The following is a 24879-nucleotide window of genomic DNA, read 5'->3' as shown; positions in this document are numbered from 1 at the left end:
AGTTACTGCTTCGCACGGATTCGGAGCATAATAAGTTTGCACTTAAATGAAGTCTTAGAAAGGTCGGACACTTTAGTTGCGCATTTATTACATATACTGAGCCCCTTAAAAAGTAAAAGTGAAATAAATAAACAATTGGTGCGTACACTGCTGTTTGGTCTTTGGTCGAGTTTCTCCTCCTATTTGTGGTTAGCGCTTTAAAGTTGTTTTACAAACAGAGTCCTTGCACCCCCAAAAAACAAAACTGTGCTGAAAAGAAAAATTAAAATAGCTTTCCTTTTATATTCACTCACTTTATTTGGACATTTCACTTACTTATTTCCATTTACTTGTATAATAATAATATAAATATAAATTTTATGACAAAGGTGATATTAGTATAATTGCTTTTCTTTAGAAATATTTAATTATAAAATTATTTAATATAAAATTATCGACACAAAATTCAAGGTTCTGCCTCAAAATGGGTATCATATAAATTTGTGTTTGATATTTCGGTTCATTGGAAACGATTGATTTATACAGCATAGTTTAGTCATTTACTGGGGAGTCTTCTCATTGATTGCTGTATTATTACTTTCAAATAATTCAAATGTTTGCACAATTGGATTCAAACGATAATAATTTTGTGCCACTGGGCATCAGCTTATGAATAGCCCCAATAAAGATACTTCATTCTCCGCATCTGAGTTTAGATACTGGGTTAGCTGGGCTCTTACAATAAAATTTGCAATGTATTGGAAACCGTTATTCTGTATTTATATTAGTTGATAGATTCAGCATTAAATGATGAAGTTTTGTATTACTGTTGCCTGTTTTGTTTTGTTTTTTAATTTCTTAATTGTGTCAAACCTCTATTTTAAAGTCAGCAAATTGCCAGAAGTTAGTATTACTCACTTTCAGTTTTGTGCGAATTTTGTTAAATATAGTTTCAAAAATAATTATGTTTGAAGAAAAGTTAGAAAAATTCAGCACTTAATTACTTTGTAAATAAAATATTACGAGCTTAAGTCGCAAATAATTTAACTATAAGGAAAATTATCAAACTCGTAAATGATTTTATACATTTAAAGCAAAACGAATTCTCTAATTTAGCATTAAAACTAGAGTTTACTTAAACTTTTAAATTAAAATATGCGTACTAATACAAATAATTGTAGTTTTTCATTTAAGTTTACAAATAAAAGCATTGCTACTTTAGAATTTCAAACTATTCCCTCCGATAGCCTCAACTAGGCGCCCATTTCGATGATCTTCATTTTAGCAGCTTCATTAGCAATGTGGCCAGAGGTAGCAGTACTAACGCGACATAAGGTGAGAAAGCAGCAGCGCCATTGCAGCCATCGGTGCTGCACGTTTGACAGAAAACGGTCTTAATGTAGGATGAGGTCGTTTCATGCCCGCAGCGATCAGAGGAGTCGTCATAGTCTTCGTAGAAACAAGAGCGTGAAATTACACGTTTTCCATAAACTGCAAGAAAACACAGAGAAAGTGAGAAGCAAAAGGTTATTTGTGGTAGGAAACAATGAAAAAAACAACAACAAAAGTTTTATAGTTAAACAATTAAAGGACTTTGAAGAAGATGGACATTATTTTAAAGTTTCACTCTAGTGCAAAATTTTGTTTTTTCTACCCAAAAAACTCTAAGTGTTAAAAAAACCCGAGGATATTTAACTTTAAAAAACTCCGAACTAAAATTTTCAAAATTGTAGGAATCTCAAAATTACACAGGCCGACAAAATTTAACCAACATTCAGACCCAGAAACCAGACTATTTATTTCCGAAGGTTTATGATGCGCTGAATCGAAATCTGGCCTCAGAATTGCTCTATCAGCTCTGGTTTTCGAGATATTCTAACCTAAAAGTGCAAAAAACCCCATTTTTGCCCATATTTGAGGTTATGTAGCCTTGCAGATGTTTTCTTTCACCAAAATTAAAGGATGGCATCTTTAAATACAATCCTTCTTTTTTCAAATGGCGTTTTGTTTGCTCAAATATCATTTTTTTTCGCAGAGATATCGCATTTTGAAATTTTCATGTTTTTTTTGTATTTTTTGCACTTTTAGGTTAGGATATCTCGAAAACCAGAGCTGATAGAGCAATTCTGAGGCCAGATTTGGATTCAGCGCATCATAAACCTTCGGAAATATATAGTCTGGTTTCTGGGTCTGAATGTTGGTTAAATTTTGTCGGCCTAGTTCCATTAAACACGAAAGATACGATTATCGTAAAAACTCAAACTAATAAATTAATTTTAGTTATCAATCCGAATTTTGCATGGACAGAGAAGCAGATATTAGTTTAAATTATTTCGGATACTTTTCCTTGTAGACTAGTGTTATTAATTTTTTTCAAAATTTTTTCAGTTCACTTCTCCTCCATTTCCATTTACTCAAGCCATAAAATCAATAATAAATAGTTATTAGTTTTTATTCCTTCATTTGATCCTTCATTCATTCAAATGCTTGATGTCAAAGAATATTTATTTTTGTCATTTATATGCAAATTGGTTAATTATGCAACATAAAAGTGTCCAAATAAATTGGCTTAGCAAACATTGTCACACATATACACACCTACTCACACACGCAAAACAAATTTCATGTAAAATAGATAATTTTTTAATTTTCGTTTTGTAAATTTGCGTTTTACTGTATTTCATTTCCCCTTCGGCGTAGGCTGCTCTCAGAAAACCTGGCTTAATCCCAGCACTTATTCATTGGGACATACATATTATACATCAGTGGCATATCAAATATGTTACATACAAATACAACACAAACGCAAATGTGAATGCCTACTTGTGTCACGTGTGCCGTCATATGGCGTATGTTAAGTGACACTTCAAATGCCATTGGACTGGAAATTTTACAAGCAAAAAATATGCAAATATTTGTTTTTGGCATTAAAAAATTGGCGTCAAACAGTTAAATAGAATTAAAGAAAATATCTGAAGAAAATGAAATTTTATAGCTGTTTGAATAATTCGAGACCTAACCACCAAAAGGAATTAAGTGATGTTCGAGTGTTATTTTTTTTTTTTTTGTCATAGTAAGTTATTGGTTTCCACCCAAGGCTTCTTAAACAGGTAGCACCAGTGGAACAAAAACAACGAGAAAAGTGTATTTATTTCTTGCCTTTGGCTCCTAGGATGCCAAAATCTGCGGAGAACAATTGACAGTTAAGATTATTTTAAAGAAAGGGTTACAATTTTGAGACAAAATAAATGGAAAAAATCAAAATAGCAACCCTTCTTGGAGGCCAAGAAGTTTCCTTTTTGAGGTGTGCTCCGGGATATCGCCGCCGTTGAACAGTTTACTCACAGCGAATCTGGTGAATTTTCTCTGCTTTCTCTCAATTCTATCAGAGTGCTTCGCGTAATATGAGTTCCATATTATTGCTCCATATTCAACAATAAGCCGAAAGAAAGAAATGTAAAGTACTTTAAGAGCCATAAAGTACTTTAACACCATCTACAAATTTGTAGCTGTGATCATGCAAAGCAGGCTCAAAGATATCGAACGCTCCTTAAGAGACGAGCAAGCTGAATTTCGCAAACTGTTGCAGCAGTTGCATCAACAAATGCCTCCGCATCAACTGCAGAATATTCTGGCCAAACATCATCAGTAACGACGCACTGTGAAGATTAACGAACGAGAATGACGCTGGAGTGGAACTCGCAAGGGAGCAGAGGTCGCGGTCGACCAAAAAACACATGGAGAAGGTTGATGTTCTGCGAAATAGCAGATGCCGACATCTCATGAGACGGAGCAAAAACAACAGCACGGGAAAGTGTACGATGTAAGAATCTTATCAAGGCCCTATGCTCCCGAAAGGAGTGAACAAGGAAAAAAAATAATATCATGACATTTATTTTTTTAATATGAGTTACATACTTCCTGGCTACGAGTTACATATTCCATTTGATCAGTCCAATTTTTTCCAATAAATCTGAATGATAAATCCAAATAAGCACAACCACTCGACTACAATTTTCTCACGAGTTACATTTTATAGGCACGTAAGCCGAGATCCTTTAAAAAAAGAGTGTTGAAGCGACAACGGATCAGCATTTCGGCGTCTTCTTCAGCACTTCACTCTATGAACTTTGCACACAGACTTTTTTTTTAAGCTAAATTTTCACAATTTGGAACCGTTGTTCTGCCCTTAAACCATTCATGATGACCCGCCAAACCATACTGAACAGAAATGCCAACACAGTTTGCCATTCTCAGCTGTCAAACCATAGTTATCGATATCGATAGCTCTCATGCAGTTAAAAAAACACCCGATATAACACCTTCTTCTATTGCATTTTGCTGCTATGAACTAAGCAACTATTATTTCGGTGTATCCACCAATTTTCAACATCTTTCAAATAAATTAAATGTTTGTCTCACCAATGCTCGTGACAAACTTCAAACTGACATCTTACATAGCTGCAGTTCCCCAACATTTATTTCTACTTTTAAGTGAAAAACAAATGGGTTGGAAAAAAATTAGCTTGCGACCATAAATTGCAACTTGTCTTGGCCAAAATGGGCGAAACTGTTAACGCAACTCCATAAAGCCGATCAACAACAACCGACAAAGTGATTGCGATGCGTTCGACTACGTAGGTGTGTATGTGTGCGTGTGTGTTTTTACTGCATTTTAAGTTAGTTATTGCGATTGCGTGTAATGTGAGATAATTGCAACGACAGCAAATGATAAAATTAAAAGTGAAAAAATAATAAAAATAAAAATAAGATAACTTAAAAGAAAACAAAAAAACAAAATAAATGCAGGAAAATTACAAAAAATCGTACAGTTATTTTTCAGGTCTCGCGCAACATCTTGCCGCATTTGAGGAAGCACATCAGTTGTCATTTGCCATCGGCTTGAATTTTTACGCCGTAAGACGAATTGACATTTGCGACCAAAAATCATAATTACTATTTTATATTTGCAGACAATTGCCAATTATGCAGTCGAAATATAACAACACCAACAAAAGTTATGCGTTAAGTAAGAATACCCCGAAAACCCGAAAAAAACTGCGATTTTTCTCACTCAGCCGTCAGTTGGTTATTACTTTTTAGCTCCACGCTTTGCCGTTGTCTGCTTGTTGATATTTCGCTGTCGATTGAAGTTGTGATTGCAATTCATGTTGTTGTGATTATGGCACTCATTAGTGGCACAACAACTTAATTATTTTTCCAAGTGGCACCTTTGAACGCTGAGTTGCGTCTTGATTTGATTTTTTCTTTTTATAATTTTTTGTTTCTATATTTTTCATGCTTTTGATCTAGTTTGGTCAGAGAAAAAATAATTTATGCGCTCACAATTGAGTATTAGTAATTTTTACGGCAATTTGCTGCCTGCAATTACTAAAGACATGGTACAGTTAGGTATTATGCATAAATTATGGCAATCAAGTGCGAATTCGAGTTTGCTGACTTAAAATGAATTGAATAATTTTTGTTTTAATTAGCTACAGAAGTCACGGTGTGAAGAATGAGGAGGGGTAGCCAACATCAGGTCGTTAACCCGCTCTCAGCGATTCTGCAGGAATCAGCTGGTTTGCTGACGTAATCGAGGCTATGAAAAACTGGGATTGTGCAAGTGATGTACGAAAAAAAAGCAAAGCAGCTTTCGCCCCTTTTACTAAGTTGCCGTCTGAACAACGACTGAAAGGGCGAGCGAAAGGATGCGTGTGAAATGCGTGGGCAGAATTAAGGTGGCACTAGACCAACAACAACGTTTTGCGCATTTGAATATCACGTCAAAAGAAAGTAGAAAATAAAAAGAATAGGACGAACTATTTTGTACAGCCGACGTGAAGTTGAAGTTAGCAGCATACGACAATAGTGCGAATAGATCACCTTTTCGTCATTTAATTTTATGGTGACTTCTGAATGGGCATGGCGAAAGAAGAGATCAAATCAATACCATCTTTAATAGATTCGCCTTGGACAGAACTCTGTCGCCGAGTCGCCGGTGACGTGGGAGCCGAAGTTATTCTCAGAATTTTTCTTCAGATGGCCAAACTTTGCAATCTATTAAACTTGACCAGAATTAAGAATTTCAATACTATCTTACAATACTTGAGACATCTATTCATGCATTTGGCAGTTGATTAAGCAGGAAACTAAAGAATTTCTTACGAAAGAGCATGTTACAAGGGAACTCTGGAACTCTTACAAGGGAACACAAGGACTCTAATGAAGATACCATGAATTTCCGGTAAGGAAAATCTAATGCTATTTAACTACTAACTGGATGGTCTCCGACGATATAGTCTGAAAATTGTATAGTAAAGAATATGCAATCGATGAAATGGCATGCTCGAAACCAGCGTTGGGCATAGTGGACTATATGGGCATAGGACTATAATTAGTGAAATAAGCAGATTTAGTGAATTGAAGATTAAGTGATAATGAAACCCTTACTTTAACTACCACTAAAAAATTAGTGATAGTGCAATTTAGTGGTAGTATAAAATGTCCAACACTGCTTGAAAAATGCTGCAAGTGATATCAACTAAAACTAACGATTCGGTGCGGTATTCTTTTCGAGCAGATATGATAATTCGACTAAAGGCTTCACCAAACAATAATTGGATGAACGCTTTTGCTGTTATATTAAATTTAAATTGTGCTTAGTCTTACGCATTCTCGATCAGTCTGGCTTACCTAGTCGGTCGCAGTAGTCGCCTGCTTTAGTAAGGGGTAGCTTTATACCTATAGTATCCCTAATATCAAAATATTTTCATAATTTTGCTTATGACTTCTTGTGTATAAAAATAGTTACTAGGTTGTTCACATGCGTTCATATGAAAATTGTAATAGCATAAAAACAAATTAAGCTAGTAGCAACGCCCTTTCTTATCGAACCACAAAACTTACTGAACACCGTAGGATGTATGCTTCTGCTTATGTTCCGACACAGGCTGATCGCGCATTCTTCATCAAACTTTTGATCAATATTCTGGAAGGATCAGTAATTTTATGACATTTTTAAAAGGAAAGGAATAACCTTCATTGTGATTTTGGCATACCAGCTGTGACTGAAGTATTGAAGCAATTTGCCATAGCCCCCAAACAGTGACTAAAGAATCTTATCAATAATGCAGAACCCAGCTTACTTCGGCTGAATTCTTTTGAAAAACGATTAAAATGCACAACGGTAGCATAGCTTATGCCAAGCGATTTTATTATAAAATGCGTCTTAAAACAAGTTAAAGGATCAAATGAAAATTAGTATCATTTAGTATAAGTACATCATCATCATAAATTCCTAGAGTTCCAGTGTGGAGCATAGGACCACATAAGCTATAAGTAGATACCTATGAAATGAGACTTTCAGCTATCTATTAGTCCATAGATGTCGCCAGGAGTATTTTTAAACCTTCCCAAATATCTTGTTTTTTTTCGCCTGTCATCTGTCAACAACATTCAGTTCATTATTTGTTACGTTTCATACAACAATGCATTTTTGTCGCTCTTAAAAATGTCGAATTTCGTGCCTTCAAACTACGATTTGCGGACATCGTTGATTTTCTGTTATCAATTGAAGGAAAATGCTTCTCAAGCTCATCAAATGCTTATAGAAGCTTATGGTGGACATGCTCTAAGTAGAGCACAGTGCTTCAGATGGTTTAAAAAATTCCGAAATGGTGATTTTAGCGTGGAGAACGAGGACCGTGGCCGGCCACCCAAAAAGTTTGAGGACGCCAAATGGCAAGCATTGTTGGATGAAGATGATGGTTAAACACAAGAAATGATAGCAGAGCAGTTGGGAGTGACCCAAAACAACAATTCCAAACGTTTCAAAGACATGGGCATGATCTTAAAGGTCGGAAGATGGGGGCCGCATGAACTGACTGAAAGGCAGCAAGAGAACCGAAAAACCACTTGAAAATGCTGCTCTCCCGGTTCAAAAGGAAGTTTTTTTTGCATCGAATCGTTACGGGTGATAAAAAATGGGTGTATTTCTCCAACCCCAAGCGTAAATGATCGTATTGTCCGCCCGGCCACAAGCCAAAAACAACGGCCAAACCAAATCGCTTCGGCCACAAGGCAATGCTGTGGGTTTTCTGGGATCAGCGTGGTATGATTTGGTACGAGCAATTAAAACCAGATGAAACAGTTGACGGTGTACGCTACCAACGACAATTAGCGCTATATACCGAAATCGCCCAGAATATGCCGATCGGCGTCACAAAGTAATTTTTCTTGATGGCAATGCACGGCCACATCGAACAAGAGCGACCCGGGAATTGGTGGAGACATACGATTGGGAACCGATGGTGCATGCGGCTTACTTACTAGACTTGGTGCCTTCCGATTATCATTTGTTTGCATCGATGGCCCACGCACTTTCCGAGAAGCGCTTTAATTCTCACGAAGAAGCCAAAAATCGCTCGATGATTGGTTTGCGGCCAAAGATGGCCGATTTTTTTGGCGCGGCATCCAAAAATTGCCTGAGAAATGGGAAAAATGTGGCGCTAGCGATGGCTATTATTTCGGAGATTAAATTTGTAACCATTTTTTGTTAATAAACGTTTGAAATTGAAAAAAGTCTCATTTCATAAGTATCTACCTGGATACAATTATACAACGCTTTTACAGAACTAATAAGAAATATTAATAAATTAATAAAAAAATAAACATAAAAAAATTTCAAAAGAACAATCCTACTAAGTCAATAGGAGATTTTAGCTGAGACAATTTTTTTCCTACATTGCGAATGGTACTTTTAATCTAGAGTTCCCAGACTGCAGACTAGGAGTTCCCAGAGTGCAGTAGTCCAATTCAATCTATTAATACAATCAATTTCTGTGCTTATGTATATGTAAATACATAATATAAATACAATATACAAAAACCCACACACGGCGTTCTGCATAACTTGTGCATGTTTCCCTGACGAAGTCTTTCCTCACCGCCGATCCAAGCATGGAAATAAATCACTGATATGGCACACCCTTGAGACCAAACGATCAACTGCTGGATTGGAGGGTGAGGCCATTAATCTAAAAATGCTCAAATAAATTTAAAAAAGTGGTATTAAATTACTTATCACGCATTGAAATTTCTGTCAGCCACAAGGGTACCCAACCCAATGACCATAAAGGACTTTATCACTGCACCCATCGCCCAGTGACATACATACACACATCTAAAATGGAGATAAAATGCAGAGTAAATATATAATCACAAATCTAAATACACTGCTGCATATGGGAATATGTATGTGTGCATATAAACGTTTGCATTTATTTTATTATTTGACTCAAGTGCCACAATATCCTGGGCGTATGAGCAACATTTGATTAGCATGCGGAGCATACGCAATAAAAGTGAAATAAGTTGGAGCCAAAAAAAGCAAAAAAAAAAAGCAAACTAAAAGTAGCTTTTGCTGCATAAGCGTGTGTTGTGATTTAAGTTGTTTTCTGTTCAGTTGCTGTTGTTTATTACTTTGGTAAAAATAAATAATTGTATTGCTGTTTGCTGCATTGAAATGTTATTGGGTCGGGTCGGTTGTGTACATACTGCCACAACACACATACGCTTATAACATATGTATCAGTGCAATATGCCATGTATGTTTTTTATTTATTTATTTTTATTTTTTTTAACGCATTTTTCTTAATACAAAGCGTAGATGTATATGTACGATATGGTGCATTTATTTTTATTTGTCGCAGACAAGTTGCTGCATTTTTTTCATGCCATTTTGTTTTGAGTTTTGCATGCTCTTTCGTTTTTACTACGAATTTTCATTTTAAACCAATCACAAAAAACGTCAAAAACCCCATAAAATTTGTGTTTTTGTTTTTACAAATGGCAGTCGTAAATTGAATGGTCAAGAAAACATAAACAAGAAACAAAAAAAAACAAAACAGAAAAGAGCGAGTCTAACTGAAAACGTGTATGCAATCAGTTTATTTTTTTATTTCAGTTTTTTTTTTTTGTTTCATTTTCTTTTTATTTTAATTCATTTTTTTATTTATTTTTTGAGTTTATTGCTTTTTTTTTAATTTTATTTTTCAGTTTATTTATTTTTATTTCAGTTCGCAAAATGCGAATTGGCCGAATCGAAAATTACGAAAATTCTTAATCGTTTTTGTGATCTTTGGCACGATGTTTGGCGCTTTTCAACTGCAACTTTTATTGCGTCGTCGCTGTTAATTTTATGGCTTTTAAATAAGTTTCGGAAATGCGTAATACAGACAAGTAGGCAAATAGAAAGAGTTGACTAGTAGTGCAAAAATTAAAAACAGTCCTTTGTAACTATTAAGTGGAAGAGGGGCACATTGTACTCGAAACGTGGACGAGCGCGCGTTCGTATGATAGCAATCGAGACTATTTACAATATTTGTTGCAGTTGGTCAAAGTGGTTTGTTGTCAGTGCTTGAGCCTCTTTGCCTCTCACGTGGAGCTCTTGTTGAACCAGACAAGCTGAACTAAGTACATAAATACATGCATGTAAATATGTGTGTGCATACAGATTTGTATGTGCATGCAATTAGTAGAAGACATGCAACTTTTATAACAAAAATATATATTTTTAAGTGGTTTACCGCCAATTGATTGCAAGACTTTCGAAAATTATTTTAGACTCTTTATCTCGTGATTCTTCTAGGAATTACCTCTCATAGAATCTAAAATTTATTTATTTATTTATTTTAATTATTTATGTATTTCAAGAAGTCAAGAAAACATTATTACAGGCTGACTACTAAAACTTAAGAATAATGAAAATATATACGTATGTGTACATAATTAAATTACAAACTCACATCTGATTAAACTGATTATTATTCTGTAGGCTTGTCATTCTGCCAGGTGCTACTTTCGTTTCTTTTCAGCCCTAACTTTCCATATTACAGTCTGATTTCCATCCGAAAAAACATACCTCTTATCAAAAGTCTGCCATTTTGTTATTTAAAAAAAAAATCCCATTGTATCACCTGCCAAAATGACAAATCTATAGAATAATCAGTTTAAGCTTTTCGTTTCAGATGTCCCGAAGAGCCAAAATCCTGTTGACAAGCCACCTATCTTTTTTGGAACCACCCTATTACAAAAAATTAAAAAAAAAAATTGTTTTTGTATACTACTTGATGTCAATAATATCGTGCTATAAAATCAAAACTATCGCATTTTATTTTCTTAAAAAAAAAATCCTAAAAATATCTATAAAAAATTAGTATTTGACCAGACTATTCCTTTAAACTTCAGTTGATATCGGACTTAACATTCACAACAACCTCGTAACCTTTTTAACGCTTCAAAAGCTTTCGACACTGTTGATCACGGACTACTTGACTCGAAACTTAAAAAATGATCCAACTTTTAAGCACCAGCATTGAGCTTAATAAAATCATACCTTAGTGATCGTACGCAAGCTGTATGTGCCAGTCACAGCTTATGCTATTTGTCTAAAACTAAGGGTGTCCGCTACGGTTCTATCCTTAGCCCGCTTTTGTTTGTAGTAGACGTCAATCATCTTTCAAACGTGCTAAAATATTGCAATATTCATTTTTATGCCGATGATGCCCATTGTCCTTTCGTGCCCATCAATGAACGTCTTCATAAACTCAACACTGAGTAAGAAAACGTTAACCAGTGGCAATGCGTTAATGGGTTGCTCCTAAAGGCAACGAACAACCAACAGTGCGTCGTTATTTCCAAAAAGACATTTTAACGTGTCGACTACAATGAAGTAAAACTGAACAATTTATAGTATATTAGAAAATTTGTGGGTGCCCCAAAGAACCTAGGAATAACTTTTAAGAGGTTATATACAAATAAAAGGCCGAAAAAAGCGAATTTTCCAGAACTTTTTCTTGGAAAAATTTTAGATTTATTCATCTAAAATTTGCTTTCCATATTGTGTTATCTTTTAACTGTATTTTAAAACTTGGTATTAGTAAAAATATTTATGTGGAAAGGAGCTATAGCTGATCTCCAGGAGCCGCTCTCAAAAAAGACGTTTTGCGGTGACCACTACCCGACTAGAAATTTTGGTAAGGCGGGGATTAGGCGCAAATAAGGCAGACCGCTTTCCAAATTTGCGCCTCATAAGGCAGCCAAACTAGGCCCAAGCCCCGAAAGTTATCGCCTCACATCTGCCTCATTAGGTGCAGGTTAGAAAAACCGAACTTCGGTAATACTCCGGATGCCCTTCTACAAATCAGTTAGGGATTCCAATTTATGCCTAAGTGAGACACTGCCACAGATTTTCGTGACCACAACCAAATTTGGCATTGTTCTGGCATGCCAATCTTTGCCTTGCCTAACGTGGGCCTGGTAAGGTAATAATGAGGCGTGCCTCAGTAAGGCCTGCCTAATTCGGGCCTAACTGATTCTTTGGCATGCCTCACTGTAATTCTAGTCGGGTATATCTCTGAATTGGATCCTCTGAAATTAAAAAACCAAACAGATTTCGTTAAAGATATGTTAAATCTAGTAATTAATTGAAGGAATAAGCAGAATAAATCTTTTTGACAAAAAGGCGGTTTCTCAAAACAAAAATCGATTTTTGACCAAAATTTCGGCCTTGAATTGTTTATAAAAAAATATTTATTGGTGATAAATATCTTCGATTAATTACAAAAAAATATATTGTACTATATTTAAGAAGCTCGTGCCAAAATTTGAGACTAATCGGTTAAGTTATTTCCGAGTAATGGTTGTCACCGACTTTCAAGCACTTTGAAACGTTTTTTAAAATTTGCGTGTAACTTCGAAAATATTCACCGGAACGATATTAAAATTTCTGTGTGTATTCTTAAATATATGGACATTAAGAAAAAGAATCGATTTTTTGAAAATTATAACTGTATATAACCCATTAATAGATATCTGACTTGGAATAACTCCATCTATAGTGCAATAGGCAAATTCTATGGTATGCTACGATCATTATGGACTACTCAATAGGAGCATTACGAACATAATTCGTATTGAACTTATTTAGCTAGAAAGGAATAGCACTACGAAGAGTTCTGGGAAGAAGAAGAAGTAAGAAAGCTAATAATTTGAAGCAGAAATGAGCAACCAATGTCAGTTTCAATAACATTTACTAATCTTAGTACAAATTTCATTACATAATTATTTTTTATTTATTCTCTTAAGTACAACTTTCAGCGATAACTTTGTACACGTGCGATCCAGTGGATTAAACATTTATGATATGGCCTCCAAATAAGGGCGGCGTATTTTAACCTGGAACGAACGAATATAGTTAACAACAATTTCAGGGTAAAAGGGTTCGTAAAATTTGAGCTATTCCGTTGTACAAACCCTAAGCCAGAATATGATTTTTATATGATGAAACTAACATGACTATTAAATGAAAAACGATGGCAAAAATATTAAACCTAAATTTTTGGATTGATTTAAATTGATTAGATTTAAATTGAAGTACAACATTGGATATACTCGTACTGTAGAAAGTATGAAAGATAATGGGGATTTTGAAAAAAGTGACATGTTAGCATTTTTTGATATTTAAAGAAAATTAAGATTTTTAACACCACTAAAACAAATTTGCCTATATCTACGTGAAGACTGCATACGTCAGTTGACGCCTTAGTTTCAGTTTTTAATCGAAACTACTTTTAAGTCGTCGCTTTTAATATAGGGTTTTTCAAATAGAGGTGTTATTTTGGTATTCAAAGAAAAATGCTATTCTCTAATATAAATGATCGGATGTTTATTTTATTATAAAGAGGAAGGTGTAGTGGAAAATAACATCAGGCAAATGACCACTACGACCACGCTTACAGGACAATATGCTTTTTATGAAATTTTCCATAACCCTATGTCCCCGATAGCCTCACGAATTACATCTTTGAGGTCTTGAATCGACCCTGGGCTGTTGGCGCAGACCTTCTCTTTCACGTGACCCCAAAGAAAACGGTCCAATTATGGACGAATAACACTAGTTTGAGGTTAAAAGGATAATACAGAATTCTATGAGAAATACATCAGTCTGAAACTAGTTCAAAATATACAAAAAAATCTAGTTCAACTATGGGCCAAAAGCACTAGTTTGAAGTTAACAGGATAATTAACAAATTTTATTAGAAATTTACCAGACTCAAACTAGTTCAAAATATGCAAAAAAATACTAGTGAAACTACGAACCAAAAGCACTAGTTTGAAATTGAAAGCATAATTAAAAATTCAATCAGAAATATAACAGTCTCCAACTAGGTCAAAAAGGAGACAAAAATACTAGTCCAACAACGGATATTTAAAAAAATGTATCAAAAATAACCAGTCACAAACTAGTTCAAAATAGACAAAAAAATACTAGTCCCACTACGTACCAAAAACACTAATTTGACCTTAAAAGGATAATGAAAAAATTCTATCAGAAATATACCAGTCTCAAACTAGTTCAAAAATACTTCAATTATGGACCAAAAGCACTAGTTTGAGAGTTAATTAAATAAAATAAATTCATGAATACACGGTACAAATGAGTACAAGGTAGTTATGATTTACTCGAGAACTGAAAAAAAGATAGATAGCTTGGCTTTATGCTAGAACTATTATATATAAAGGGTGATTAATTTAGAGGTATCGAATTGTAAATTGGGTTATCTTTATTCTTTTTGTGTAGAACCACTCATGACATTTATTTTTCAAAGATAATCCCTTTCAAATGTTGCCGTAACTGCTCAGTAATTCCACCATCCGTAAACACCGATTTTGAATGACTCGGTAGAGGACTTCCGTCGGTTCGGTCCACAAATAAAAGTCTAAAGATGTGAAATCACAGGATCTTTGTGGCCAATCCACTGGTCCGAGGCGGGAGATAAATTGCTCACCGAAAAGACAGCAAACGACGCAGTAAATCCACTGTTTCACGGGCAGTACGGCAAGTAGCGCCGTCTGCTTGGAACCAAGGCAAACTTGTTGTGGAGATCACGGGCTTAAATTTCCGTCATCAGAAAGTCGTTTATCATGGCGTTATAGCGTTCGCCATTCACTGTGACATTGGTGCCAACTCCGCCTTTGAAGAAATATGTGTCGATGACTCCTCCAGCCCATAGACCACACCAAAGGTCGTTTCCAATGGATGCAATGGCTTCGGGTTGCTCTTCAACTGAAATACTTCAATTTTACTTATTAACGTAGCCATTAAGTAAAAAATGGGCCTCATCGCTAAATTATTAAGTACACCATAAGTTGCTTTGAGCGCACAGTGCACACTTTTCACAGAGCGTCGATTTTCACAATTCAATTTTACGATTTGTAGACGTCGTTGATGCGTAAGTCTTTCCATGAAGAAATGTCAATGAATACTGAAAACACATTTATTTAGTTTAACAGTGGTCACGAGGTATCTGTAAAAAAAATCCTATTGGGAAAAGTACCTTCAATCTGATCACTCTTCATATTTGGTCGTCAAGGAGATTTGTTTTCGTTGAATATCGAAACATAATTTGAATTGCCCAAAAAAACGACTCGTGTCGTTTGGCGGCGAGAAATATTAAAGAAATTCAGCTACGGAGGTTCATAGTACTTCTAAGGGGTCGGTGACGAAGCTTGGATCAAATCGTATGCATATGAGTCGGAAATATAGAAATAGGTGACAGTAAGGGTGTTCCCAGACGAGCTTAATCCAATAAAAGTTGTTCGCAGCAAAAGCACCTCAGAGCAGATGGTCGCCTGTTTTTTTCGAAAGACTGGTCATGTCACAAATGTAAGACCAGAGAAACTTAAAATCGTTAATTCTGAGTGGTACATAACTATTGTATTTATTTGTCAGAAGAGAATTAAGGAAAATCGATCGCCGAAGACGAGTCGTACTTCAACAAGACACGTATCGGCTCACACAAAAGAGTTTCTGAGCACTCAAAATATCGAACTAATGGTTCATCTGCCTTATAGTCCTGCTTTGGCAACCAATAATTACTTTTTGTTACCAAGCAGAGAAAATAAAATGTGAAGTCAAAGTTTTTCAACGCCTGAAGGAGCCTTTAAACTGCTCCTTGTTTTGGAGTTATCCACTTCCGAATTTAAAAAGACTGTGAAAATTGTTGCAAGCTAATGCAGCAGTACATTGGCTTTCAAGGAGAATAGTTTGAAAAACAATAAAATCATTTTAATTATTTACTGCATTTCCATTATTGCGCTATGCTTTTCGACTTCAAGCGGCTTCAGTTTATTTCGCGTTTTGCCGTTGCAACCACCATCAACAAAGCTCATGGACAACCATTCAAAATCGCTGCTTTGATTTTGGAGAATTCGTGTTTTTCCCACGGCCAACTCTACGTTGTCTGTTCGCGAGTTGGAACACAAAAAAATGTACATATATTTTTTTACACCAAATTAAAAATTCAAAAATTTTCTATCTACATTTCTTGGCACAAAGTAAAGAAATGCATAGGTAAAAAAACGATTTTAAATCTCTCAAAATACGTGTGTGTGTTTTTTTGGACGTAGTAACGCGTGCCGGGTACGAACTGTGAACTGTAAATGCGTCTAACTTCAACACAGACTAGGCTTTCATTTTTTCAAATTGGAAGTTTTCATTTCGGTATTCATATGCCAAACCCAACAAGAAAGTATTGGAAGGCCGATGTGGGATCAAAGAAAACATAAATTCGCCTACTTCTCGTGAAAATCGCTTTAATCTATGAGAGTTGCAGAAGGGTTGATGTTAGTCATGTCTTCGCTGATTTAGTTGAAAGAAGCTAAAGTTGCAATCTTACAGAGGTGAAAGCTTCAGTTGTGCCGTGGCTTACTTATACCGATTTCCCTTCAGTGCAGCCCATTTGTTTGATTATTTGTTACGCAAAGCCCTTCCATTGACTTAAGTAATCCAAAATTACTTCAAAATATGTCGCCAGAATGCCCACCAAGCGTAACAGGTAATAACTGATTGCACATAGGGAATTAAGCAACGTCACGCAAATGACGCAAACACTCGCTAATATATGGCAGGTAGGTGTGTATGTGTGCGTGTGGATAACGAATGCAATGAAGATACAAAACAGAAATTTGTTGCATGTGCGATAAAATGGAAATTGCTGCAATAACAAAGCAGCGGTAAAAAAACAAAAATACAACCAAAAGTAAGTTAAGTATGAAAAGACACAGACAAGCAAACAAAAGCAACGGGCAATCAACAAAATGCATTGCACGCCGACAGCAACAAGTCAGCGCGACAACAAGCATTGCATGCGAATTTCGTTGCATGCACACACACACATACGCACAAAATGCCACATTTTTTATTTTTTCAAATGTTTCCACAAATCAACAGCGAACGCGTCAACTACCGCGGAGGCGGCGAGCCGGTGTCACGACTCTGTGATTTGGCGATGATAAAGCGAATTTGTAGCACCGACACCGCGGCTTGCGACAGTGTTGCTGGCGAAATGGTGCAATAAATTGTAACAAATTAGCGCCACATGCAGCTAGCAACACAACTGAATTTGTGGCTTGAGTGTCGGCGGGCGACCCTTGGATAATGCATGGCTAAATTTCTGAGCAAACACAGAGAGCCGATAGTCGAGAGCTGCGATTGTATATGATGCGGTGGCGGGGGAGTGGGGCGTGTACTAGTTGCATATTGATAGTGAGGTGATAAAAAGTCACAAAGAAAAATATTTCGGTTTTATTGAAGCAATGTTTTTTTATTTGTTTAGTTGTATGAGTTTGAAGGTGTCTGCACACATGCACACATTCACTATGGAAACGGAGCCATGGAGCGCGGGTGTCAGTGTCAGTGACGCCAATTGCACCCAAGCCATGTTGTCGTTTCTTTTGCATACATTTCTTTTCAGTCCAATAAATTTTAATCTTTTTTGACGTTTCGACAGCAAAGTGCAGATTAGTGTATGGAATTACTCGACTTTGAATAGGCGACGCACACACACATAAATATGTCACATCTGATTTTGACTTTGGGCACCACCACGGTTTTTATGCCAAATCAATTTGTAGATGGCTAAACTAGGCCTTCATGTGCATACTTACATACATACATGCATACAAACATATGTACGTGCATACATACGTATATACTTACACATACACACGTATGAACGCTTGGACATCCACACAGCAGTGCTTCTTTGATATTTACAGAGTTCTACTTTTCCGCCACGTCTGTGTTTGGTCACAGCGCGACGCGCCAAATAGGGGTTAATTGCTTCTACATAATTTGACAGTTAAACTTGGAATTTGTGAAAATATTTGAACACAGAAAAAAAACGAAAAAATACTAAAGTGTTATAAAATAAAATAAAAACAATAAAGACTAGACAACAAAATGAAAGAAAATGAAGTAAAAGCGAAAAGTAAAAAAACTAATAAAGTTGAAAAAAAGTAAAAAATATATAAAATGAAGTGAAACAGAACAAAAAAAATTAAATAATTTTAAAAAGTAAATAAAGAGAGACAGACATAAATAAAAAGAAAATTAAAACGAAACCTTAAAATTAAGAAAGCAAAATTTGTAAAAGCAAAAAATAAAAATTAAATGAAGTAAACCAAACAAATTGTAATGTAATAAAAGTTAACAAGCAAAAAACATAAATAATTTAAAAAAATTAAAAGTAAAAAGTGAAAAAGCTAAAACTTTAATAAAGCAAAATAAAATCGAAATCAAAATCAGAACTTGAACTAAAATAAAATATAACGAGGTAAAATTAAACAAAAGTATATAATTAAATAAAAGATTCACGATGATGAACTTAATGACTGTTTTATTAGTATTGGTAAGAAAACAAACTGTGCAACAGTTTCAATTTATGACAGTTAGTGAAGTAAATGTCTTGAAAGCTTTATCCAAAATAAAGTCTAATGCTGTAGGCAAAGATGACATCTCGTTAAAATTTGGCATCCAATATAAAGGGTGTTTTTTTAGAGGTTAGGTTTTCAAGTTGGCACTACTTTTTTCGTAGATGGTCTTTTTGACAGCTGTCACTTGATTTATGCTCAGTTTGGTTTGCCATTTCATAATGAATAGACTTACACCTGAACAACGTTTGCAAATCGTGCAAATTTATTACGAAAATAATTGTTCGGTTCGCGCGAGGCATCGAAGAAAATTTTGTTCAGCGATGAAGCTCACTTTTGGTTGAATGGGTATGTCAATAAGCAAAATTGTCGCATTTTGAGTGAGCATAATCCACAAGCCATTGCTGAGACGCCGTTACATCCTCAAAAAGTCACTGTTTGGTGTGCTCTATGGGCAAAGGGAATCATTGGTCCATATTTCTTTAAAAATGAAGCCGGCCATAATGTTACAGTCAATGGAGAGCGCTATAGAGCCATGATTAATGACTTTTTCGTGCCTGAATTGGACGATGTTGATGTGGACGACCTTTGGTTCCAACAAGACGGCGATACATGCCATACAGCCAACGCAACAATCGATTTATTGAAGGAAACTTTTGGTGAGCACATTATCTCGCGCCGTGGACCTGTGGCGTGGCCTCCAAGATCGTGCGATATAACACCGCTGTACTATTTCTTGTGGGGCTATGTGAAGTCGCTTGTCTACGCAGATAAGCCCGAGACGATTGACGTCTTGGAAGAGAATATTCGGGGCGTTATTGCTGACATACGGCCCCAATTGCTGCAAAAAGTGGTCGAAAATTGGGCCTCTCGACTGGAATTTATTCGAGCCAGCCGCGGCGGCCACTTGCCCGAAATCATTTTTAAAACATAATGGCAAACCCTTATCTTTATAATAAAGCTAAATTCTTGGCCATAACATTAAATTATATACATTTTATTTCATCTTGAAAACCTAACCTCTAAAAAAAACACCCTTTATAATAGGATCCCTTGCCCATAAAATAAACCATTGCTTGACTAGGTCATGTTTCCCAGCAGTATGGAAAAAGGCTATAGTTTCCCCAGTCGCAAAAAAGACAAATGATATTTATGCTGGGAGCTATAGACCTATCAGCATACTGCCCACATATCATCATTTGTATAGGACAATCGTCTGCTCTCTCCACTACAATCTGGCTTCAAATAAAGTCACAATTCCTCGACAGCAATGGTTAAGATACTGGACGATATTAGAATTAGTTTTGACAACGGAGACTTGTTTCTAATTTGTTTACTTGATTTTTCTAAAGCATTTGACTCAGTGGATCACAAATTGCTATGTTTGAAGCTTAAACACTATTTCGGCTTCAAAGACAGTGCGGTGAAGCTTATGGCCAGCTACCTTGGTGGCCGAGCGCAGAAGGTCAAGACCAGTAAATTAACAACTCCGTCTAGATATGCACACACTGGTGTTCAGCAAGGGTCTACCCTTGGTCTACTTTAATTCAGTATTTTTGTTAGATATACAATTGTACTTGTTCCGTCGTATTGGTCTCGTTGAAGAACTATGTTTCAAAATAAACAGTGATTTGTCTGCTGTTTATATTGTATTTGGGCTAATGATAACTCTTTATTTTTGAACACGTCAAAGTCGTATGTGTTACCTATATGTTAGTGTGGTGCATGTTGACAATATCCCTAGTTCCCTTAGCTTTATGGATAAGGCAAAAAATCTGGAGTTTATTCTTAGCACAAAACTTCCCTGTGCTGACCATATAAATAGGGTTGTGAGGAATATTTATGCTACATTGCGTAAGCGGAGAGTCTCTGCAACATTCGCCAGAGAAAACAAGGCGCAAATTAGTTCTCCAGTTAATTATGCCTCTCATTACCTACTCTGAGGTGGTATTCAGCAAACTTGACTCCACATCTTGCCCTAAACTTAATGTGGCATTTAATTATGCCACGCGGTATGTATATGGGAGAGTCTCTGCAACATTCGCCAGAGAAAACAAGGCGCAAATTAGTTCTCCAGTTAATTATGCCTCTCATTACCTACTCTGAGGTGGTATTCAGCAAACTTGACTCCACATCTTGCCCTAAACTTAATGTGGCATTTAATTATGCCACGCGGTATGTATATGGGATTGGTAGACATGATCATATATCTGTCTGGCGAGCAAGGCTACTGGGCTGTTGCCTTAACAGTTACCATATTTGTCTGCTAGAAATTGCATATTTACATTGTTCAATTCACCTCCCTACCTGACAGAGAAGTTGATACCAGTAAGGTCTCGCAGACACAACAAATTCATCGTTCCAACATATAATTACTTAGCATCATCTAGATTATTATTCAGTAACGCTGTTTAAGTATGGAACTCATTGCCTGACACTGTGAAGGCTGGCCGTAACAGATTTGTCAACAGAACACAAGTCTATAATTACATATTATACTTTCAAAGTGTTTGATTGCTTTGAATTAGGGCATTCAATTTCTATCTATATTTTTTAATTACTACTTTTGGTTTTTCTTTTCTAAATTCCTCTTTTATTTTCCAAAGCCTTATCTTCTTATTATTTTATTGGTCTATGAATAAGTTCGTGCGGTTTTTTTCGAAATTTGAATTTCGGATCATTCCCATGGCTTTTAAACGTTTGGAAATGGTTGATTGATCAACTCCCAAAGTTTTTGCAACCTCTTCTTGCGTTTGAGCCGGATCTTGATCGAGCAATTCCTCCAATTCGGTATCCATGAACTTTGGCGGCGCGGCCAAAATCACCACTTTTAAAGCGTGCAAACCACTTCTGGCACGTTCGCTCAGCTAGAGCATGCTCACCATAAACTTCCACCAAGATACGATGACTTTCGGCTGCTTTTTTCTTCATATTAAAATAATGAAGAAGAATTCCCCGCAAAAACACATTATTTGGCACGAAATTCGACATTTTCAAGTGTGGTAAAAATATTGTTGTTTACGCTTCAAATAAAAAACTTATCCTGACGTTTGTGCCTTACGACAGTAGCTCTCCAATGAATGTTTGGAAATGTGGATCGATGGAATAATAATCAAGTTACGCCATCTGTTGTAAAACCGCACGAACTTATCCATAGTTAAGTTACATAAATTGGATTGACTTATTAATGAACTGGTGGATAAATTTAGACTAAGAAACTTTCATGTTAAAATCATTCTAGTTATACAAGAATATACTAATGTTGAAGTACTATTAAAAGACCTTAGACTTACTTTGTACTATTGATATAAATAAATAAATATATAAATGAAAATGTAAATGTAAAAAAATGAAAATGAAATAAAAATATTAAAAGTGAAAAAAAAAAATTCAAAAAAGACGAAAAGAATAAAAGGAAAATAAAATAAATCAAATTGAGATAAAATCATATTGTAATGAAAAAATTTAACTAAATAAAAAAGTACTGAAGTAAAAAAAAATAAATTAAAATAAAAGATAAAAATAGGAGAAAAAGAAATTAATTAAATTAAAATTAAATTAAATAAATAAAATTGAATAAAATATAATAAATGGAAACAAAGTTGAATCTAAGAAAATTTATATAGAATGGCTTAAAAATCAAATAACTAAAATCATTAAATTAAAAACAAAAAAAAACACAAAACAAAATTAACTAAGTTAAGGCATAAGCCACGCATAGACCTTTTGGTCCCTAGCGATACCAAGTGGATGCTGTGGAATAAAGTAAAACAAAAAAATAAAATAAAACTAATTAAATAAACTATAGTAAAATGAAGTAAAATAAACAAAATAATATACAATTTTTTTTTAATTAAATCAGTCAATTAAAATAAAATTATAAAAATTAATATTTAGAATAAGATATAATTAAGGGAAGTAAAACATAAAAAAAATTTACGGAGTAATATAAAAATGAGTTAAGCCTATTCCCGACTCTTTTGAACGAAATTTTTTTTATGGAGATTTTCAAGATTTTGGGTATCTTTCTCTAATACACTTAAGCATAGAATGTCTTCTTTTGGCTGATTTTCGCCAAATTTCAACCTACACAGATAAAGTTCGTTTGCTTTCTAGATATGTATGTAAATAAATTCAGTAAAGTGGAAAATAAAATAAATTAAAAGGAATTAAATTGAATAGAAAACAACAAAAAGAAAGGAAATGAAATTAAATAAAATTAAATAAAATAAAATAAAAGAAATTAGAATCAAATTAAATTAAAAAATATACAATAAATAAAATAAAAGAAAATGAAAAAATTTAAGTTAAACAGAAAATGAAATTAATAAAGCGAAGTAAAGCAAAAATAAATAAAATAAAATACAAACTAAACAAAATAAGGTAAAATAAAATAAAAAGCGAAACAAAAATAAATAAATTAAAATAAAATAACAAAAAGGAAGGAGGTACAGGTGCAATTGACGTCGGAGCACTGCACGGCAAGCTGATCCTGAAACTTAGAAATTACTTTTGTAGAAAGGCCGGAAACTCTGCAGTTCACAATGCAGTCAGTGCAGCTGATCACAAATTTGCACCTCTCAGAATGATGCATGACTTTAACAGCAGGAACACAACAACAAAAATGGACAAAGTTGAACAATGGCCACGAATGCCCATACATGGCGTATATCACAACGAGTTGAAAAGCCCGCATGTTGACGCGAAACTGTCGCGCTTATGGCTAATCAATATATTTGCTATGCAAGATGGGATAGTACCCACGCGAAATTATGTAAAGTACATCATCAGAGAGCCCAATGCTCCGGAAGACATATTTCGTAGATCTGGCGGTCACGGCGAAACTCTACACCATGTTCTAGCTGGGTGTACTCTATACACAAACTCTTTCTACCTTAAACGGCACAACGATGTTGCAAAAATTATACACCTTTGACTTTCTCAAATGTACGATTTTCACCGTGAGAAGACACCCAGGCAAGACAGATATGTTCCAGAACCAGTGCATGAAGATAATAGCATGCTTCTCTATTAAGACAGAACAACCCTTACGAACACCACAAGAACTCGTAATAAACCTGACATACTTGTGGTAAATAATAATGACAACACTGCTTCTGTCATAGACATTGGCATCTCATCGATAAAACCTACATAGAGAAAATCAGCAAATACTCCGATTTAGGGATTGACATCAAGCGGCAGTGGAAACTCAGAAAGGTCTTTATCTAATATATATTGCCACTGATCATATCGGTTCACGGACTCGTTCACGTAAATCTGACGGAAAACTTCAAGAAGCTCAAATTGGAGAAGCACCTTATCTATGACCTTCAAAACGCGGCTCTGAAGAAATCTTGCCACATCATAAGAATTTTCCTTCAGTAAATTAGTTATACATATTTATTATTATAATATTTACACCCTCACCTATAAGTTCTATTTTAATTTAGAGTACGATAGCTAAAAACTTATTACAACAATGGAGACATCTGACTTAGAGCTAAGCTGCCACCAAGTTGTGTAAGTGTCTACCAAAGAATGGGATGTTTTAACAAAAAAAGGAAAAATATTAAATAATAAATAACAAATAATAAATAACAAATAATAAATAATAAAAAATAAATAATAAATTAAAATTGAAAAATAGAAAAAATATGAAATTAAAAGAAAAAAAGGTAAGTAAAATAATATAAAATGAAATTATGTTAAATTAAGTTAAATTGTATAAATAGGTACAGCAGTTAATTAAATTTGACGTATTTAATTTAATTGTTATTAAATTAAAATAAAAGATAGAGTAAAGTCGGGTCTTGCATCACCACCCTTGCTATTCTCCTGTTCACTCCCAACTAGGGAAGAATGGAAGACAAATCTTACCGAAATCGATGGCCCTCTGACTATATATACAGATGGTTCAAAACAAGACGGCAAAGTGGGATTTGGAATCTTTTCCAATTCCCCTCACATCAATCTATCATTTAGATTACCCGACTACTGTAGCGTATTCCAAGCGGAAGTATGCGCTATCTGGTATGCTGCGAAAACTCTCTTAGAAAATAGAATATCACTAGAGGATATCCGCTTTTTCACCGACAGTCAAGCGGCCGTTCGAGCACTCAG

General features: G+C 35.0%; 1 protein-coding gene across 2 annotated transcripts in view; it reads right to left on the bottom strand.

Annotated features, from left to right (window-relative positions):
- Positions 1–763: 763 nt before the first annotated feature.
- LOC129248418 (uncharacterized) overlaps positions 764–24879 on the bottom strand; it is a 66185-nt gene continuing 42069 nt past the window's right edge. For both annotated transcript variants that reach the window (XM_054887960.1, XM_054887961.1), the window contains one exon: positions 764–1470. In XM_054887960.1, the coding sequence (XP_054743935.1) occupies positions 1256–1470 (215 nt within the window). In that variant the 3' untranslated portion in view covers positions 764–1255. The remainder of the gene's footprint in view (positions 1471–24879) is intronic.

Source organism: Anastrepha obliqua, chromosome 5 (genome assembly GCF_027943255.1).
Source record: "Anastrepha obliqua isolate idAnaObli1 chromosome 5, idAnaObli1_1.0, whole genome shotgun sequence".
Lineage (NCBI taxonomy): Eukaryota > Metazoa > Arthropoda > Insecta > Diptera > Tephritidae > Anastrepha > Anastrepha obliqua.
The sequence above is the reverse complement of the archived record's forward strand: the minus strand, read 5'-3'. Positions and strand labels throughout refer to the sequence as shown.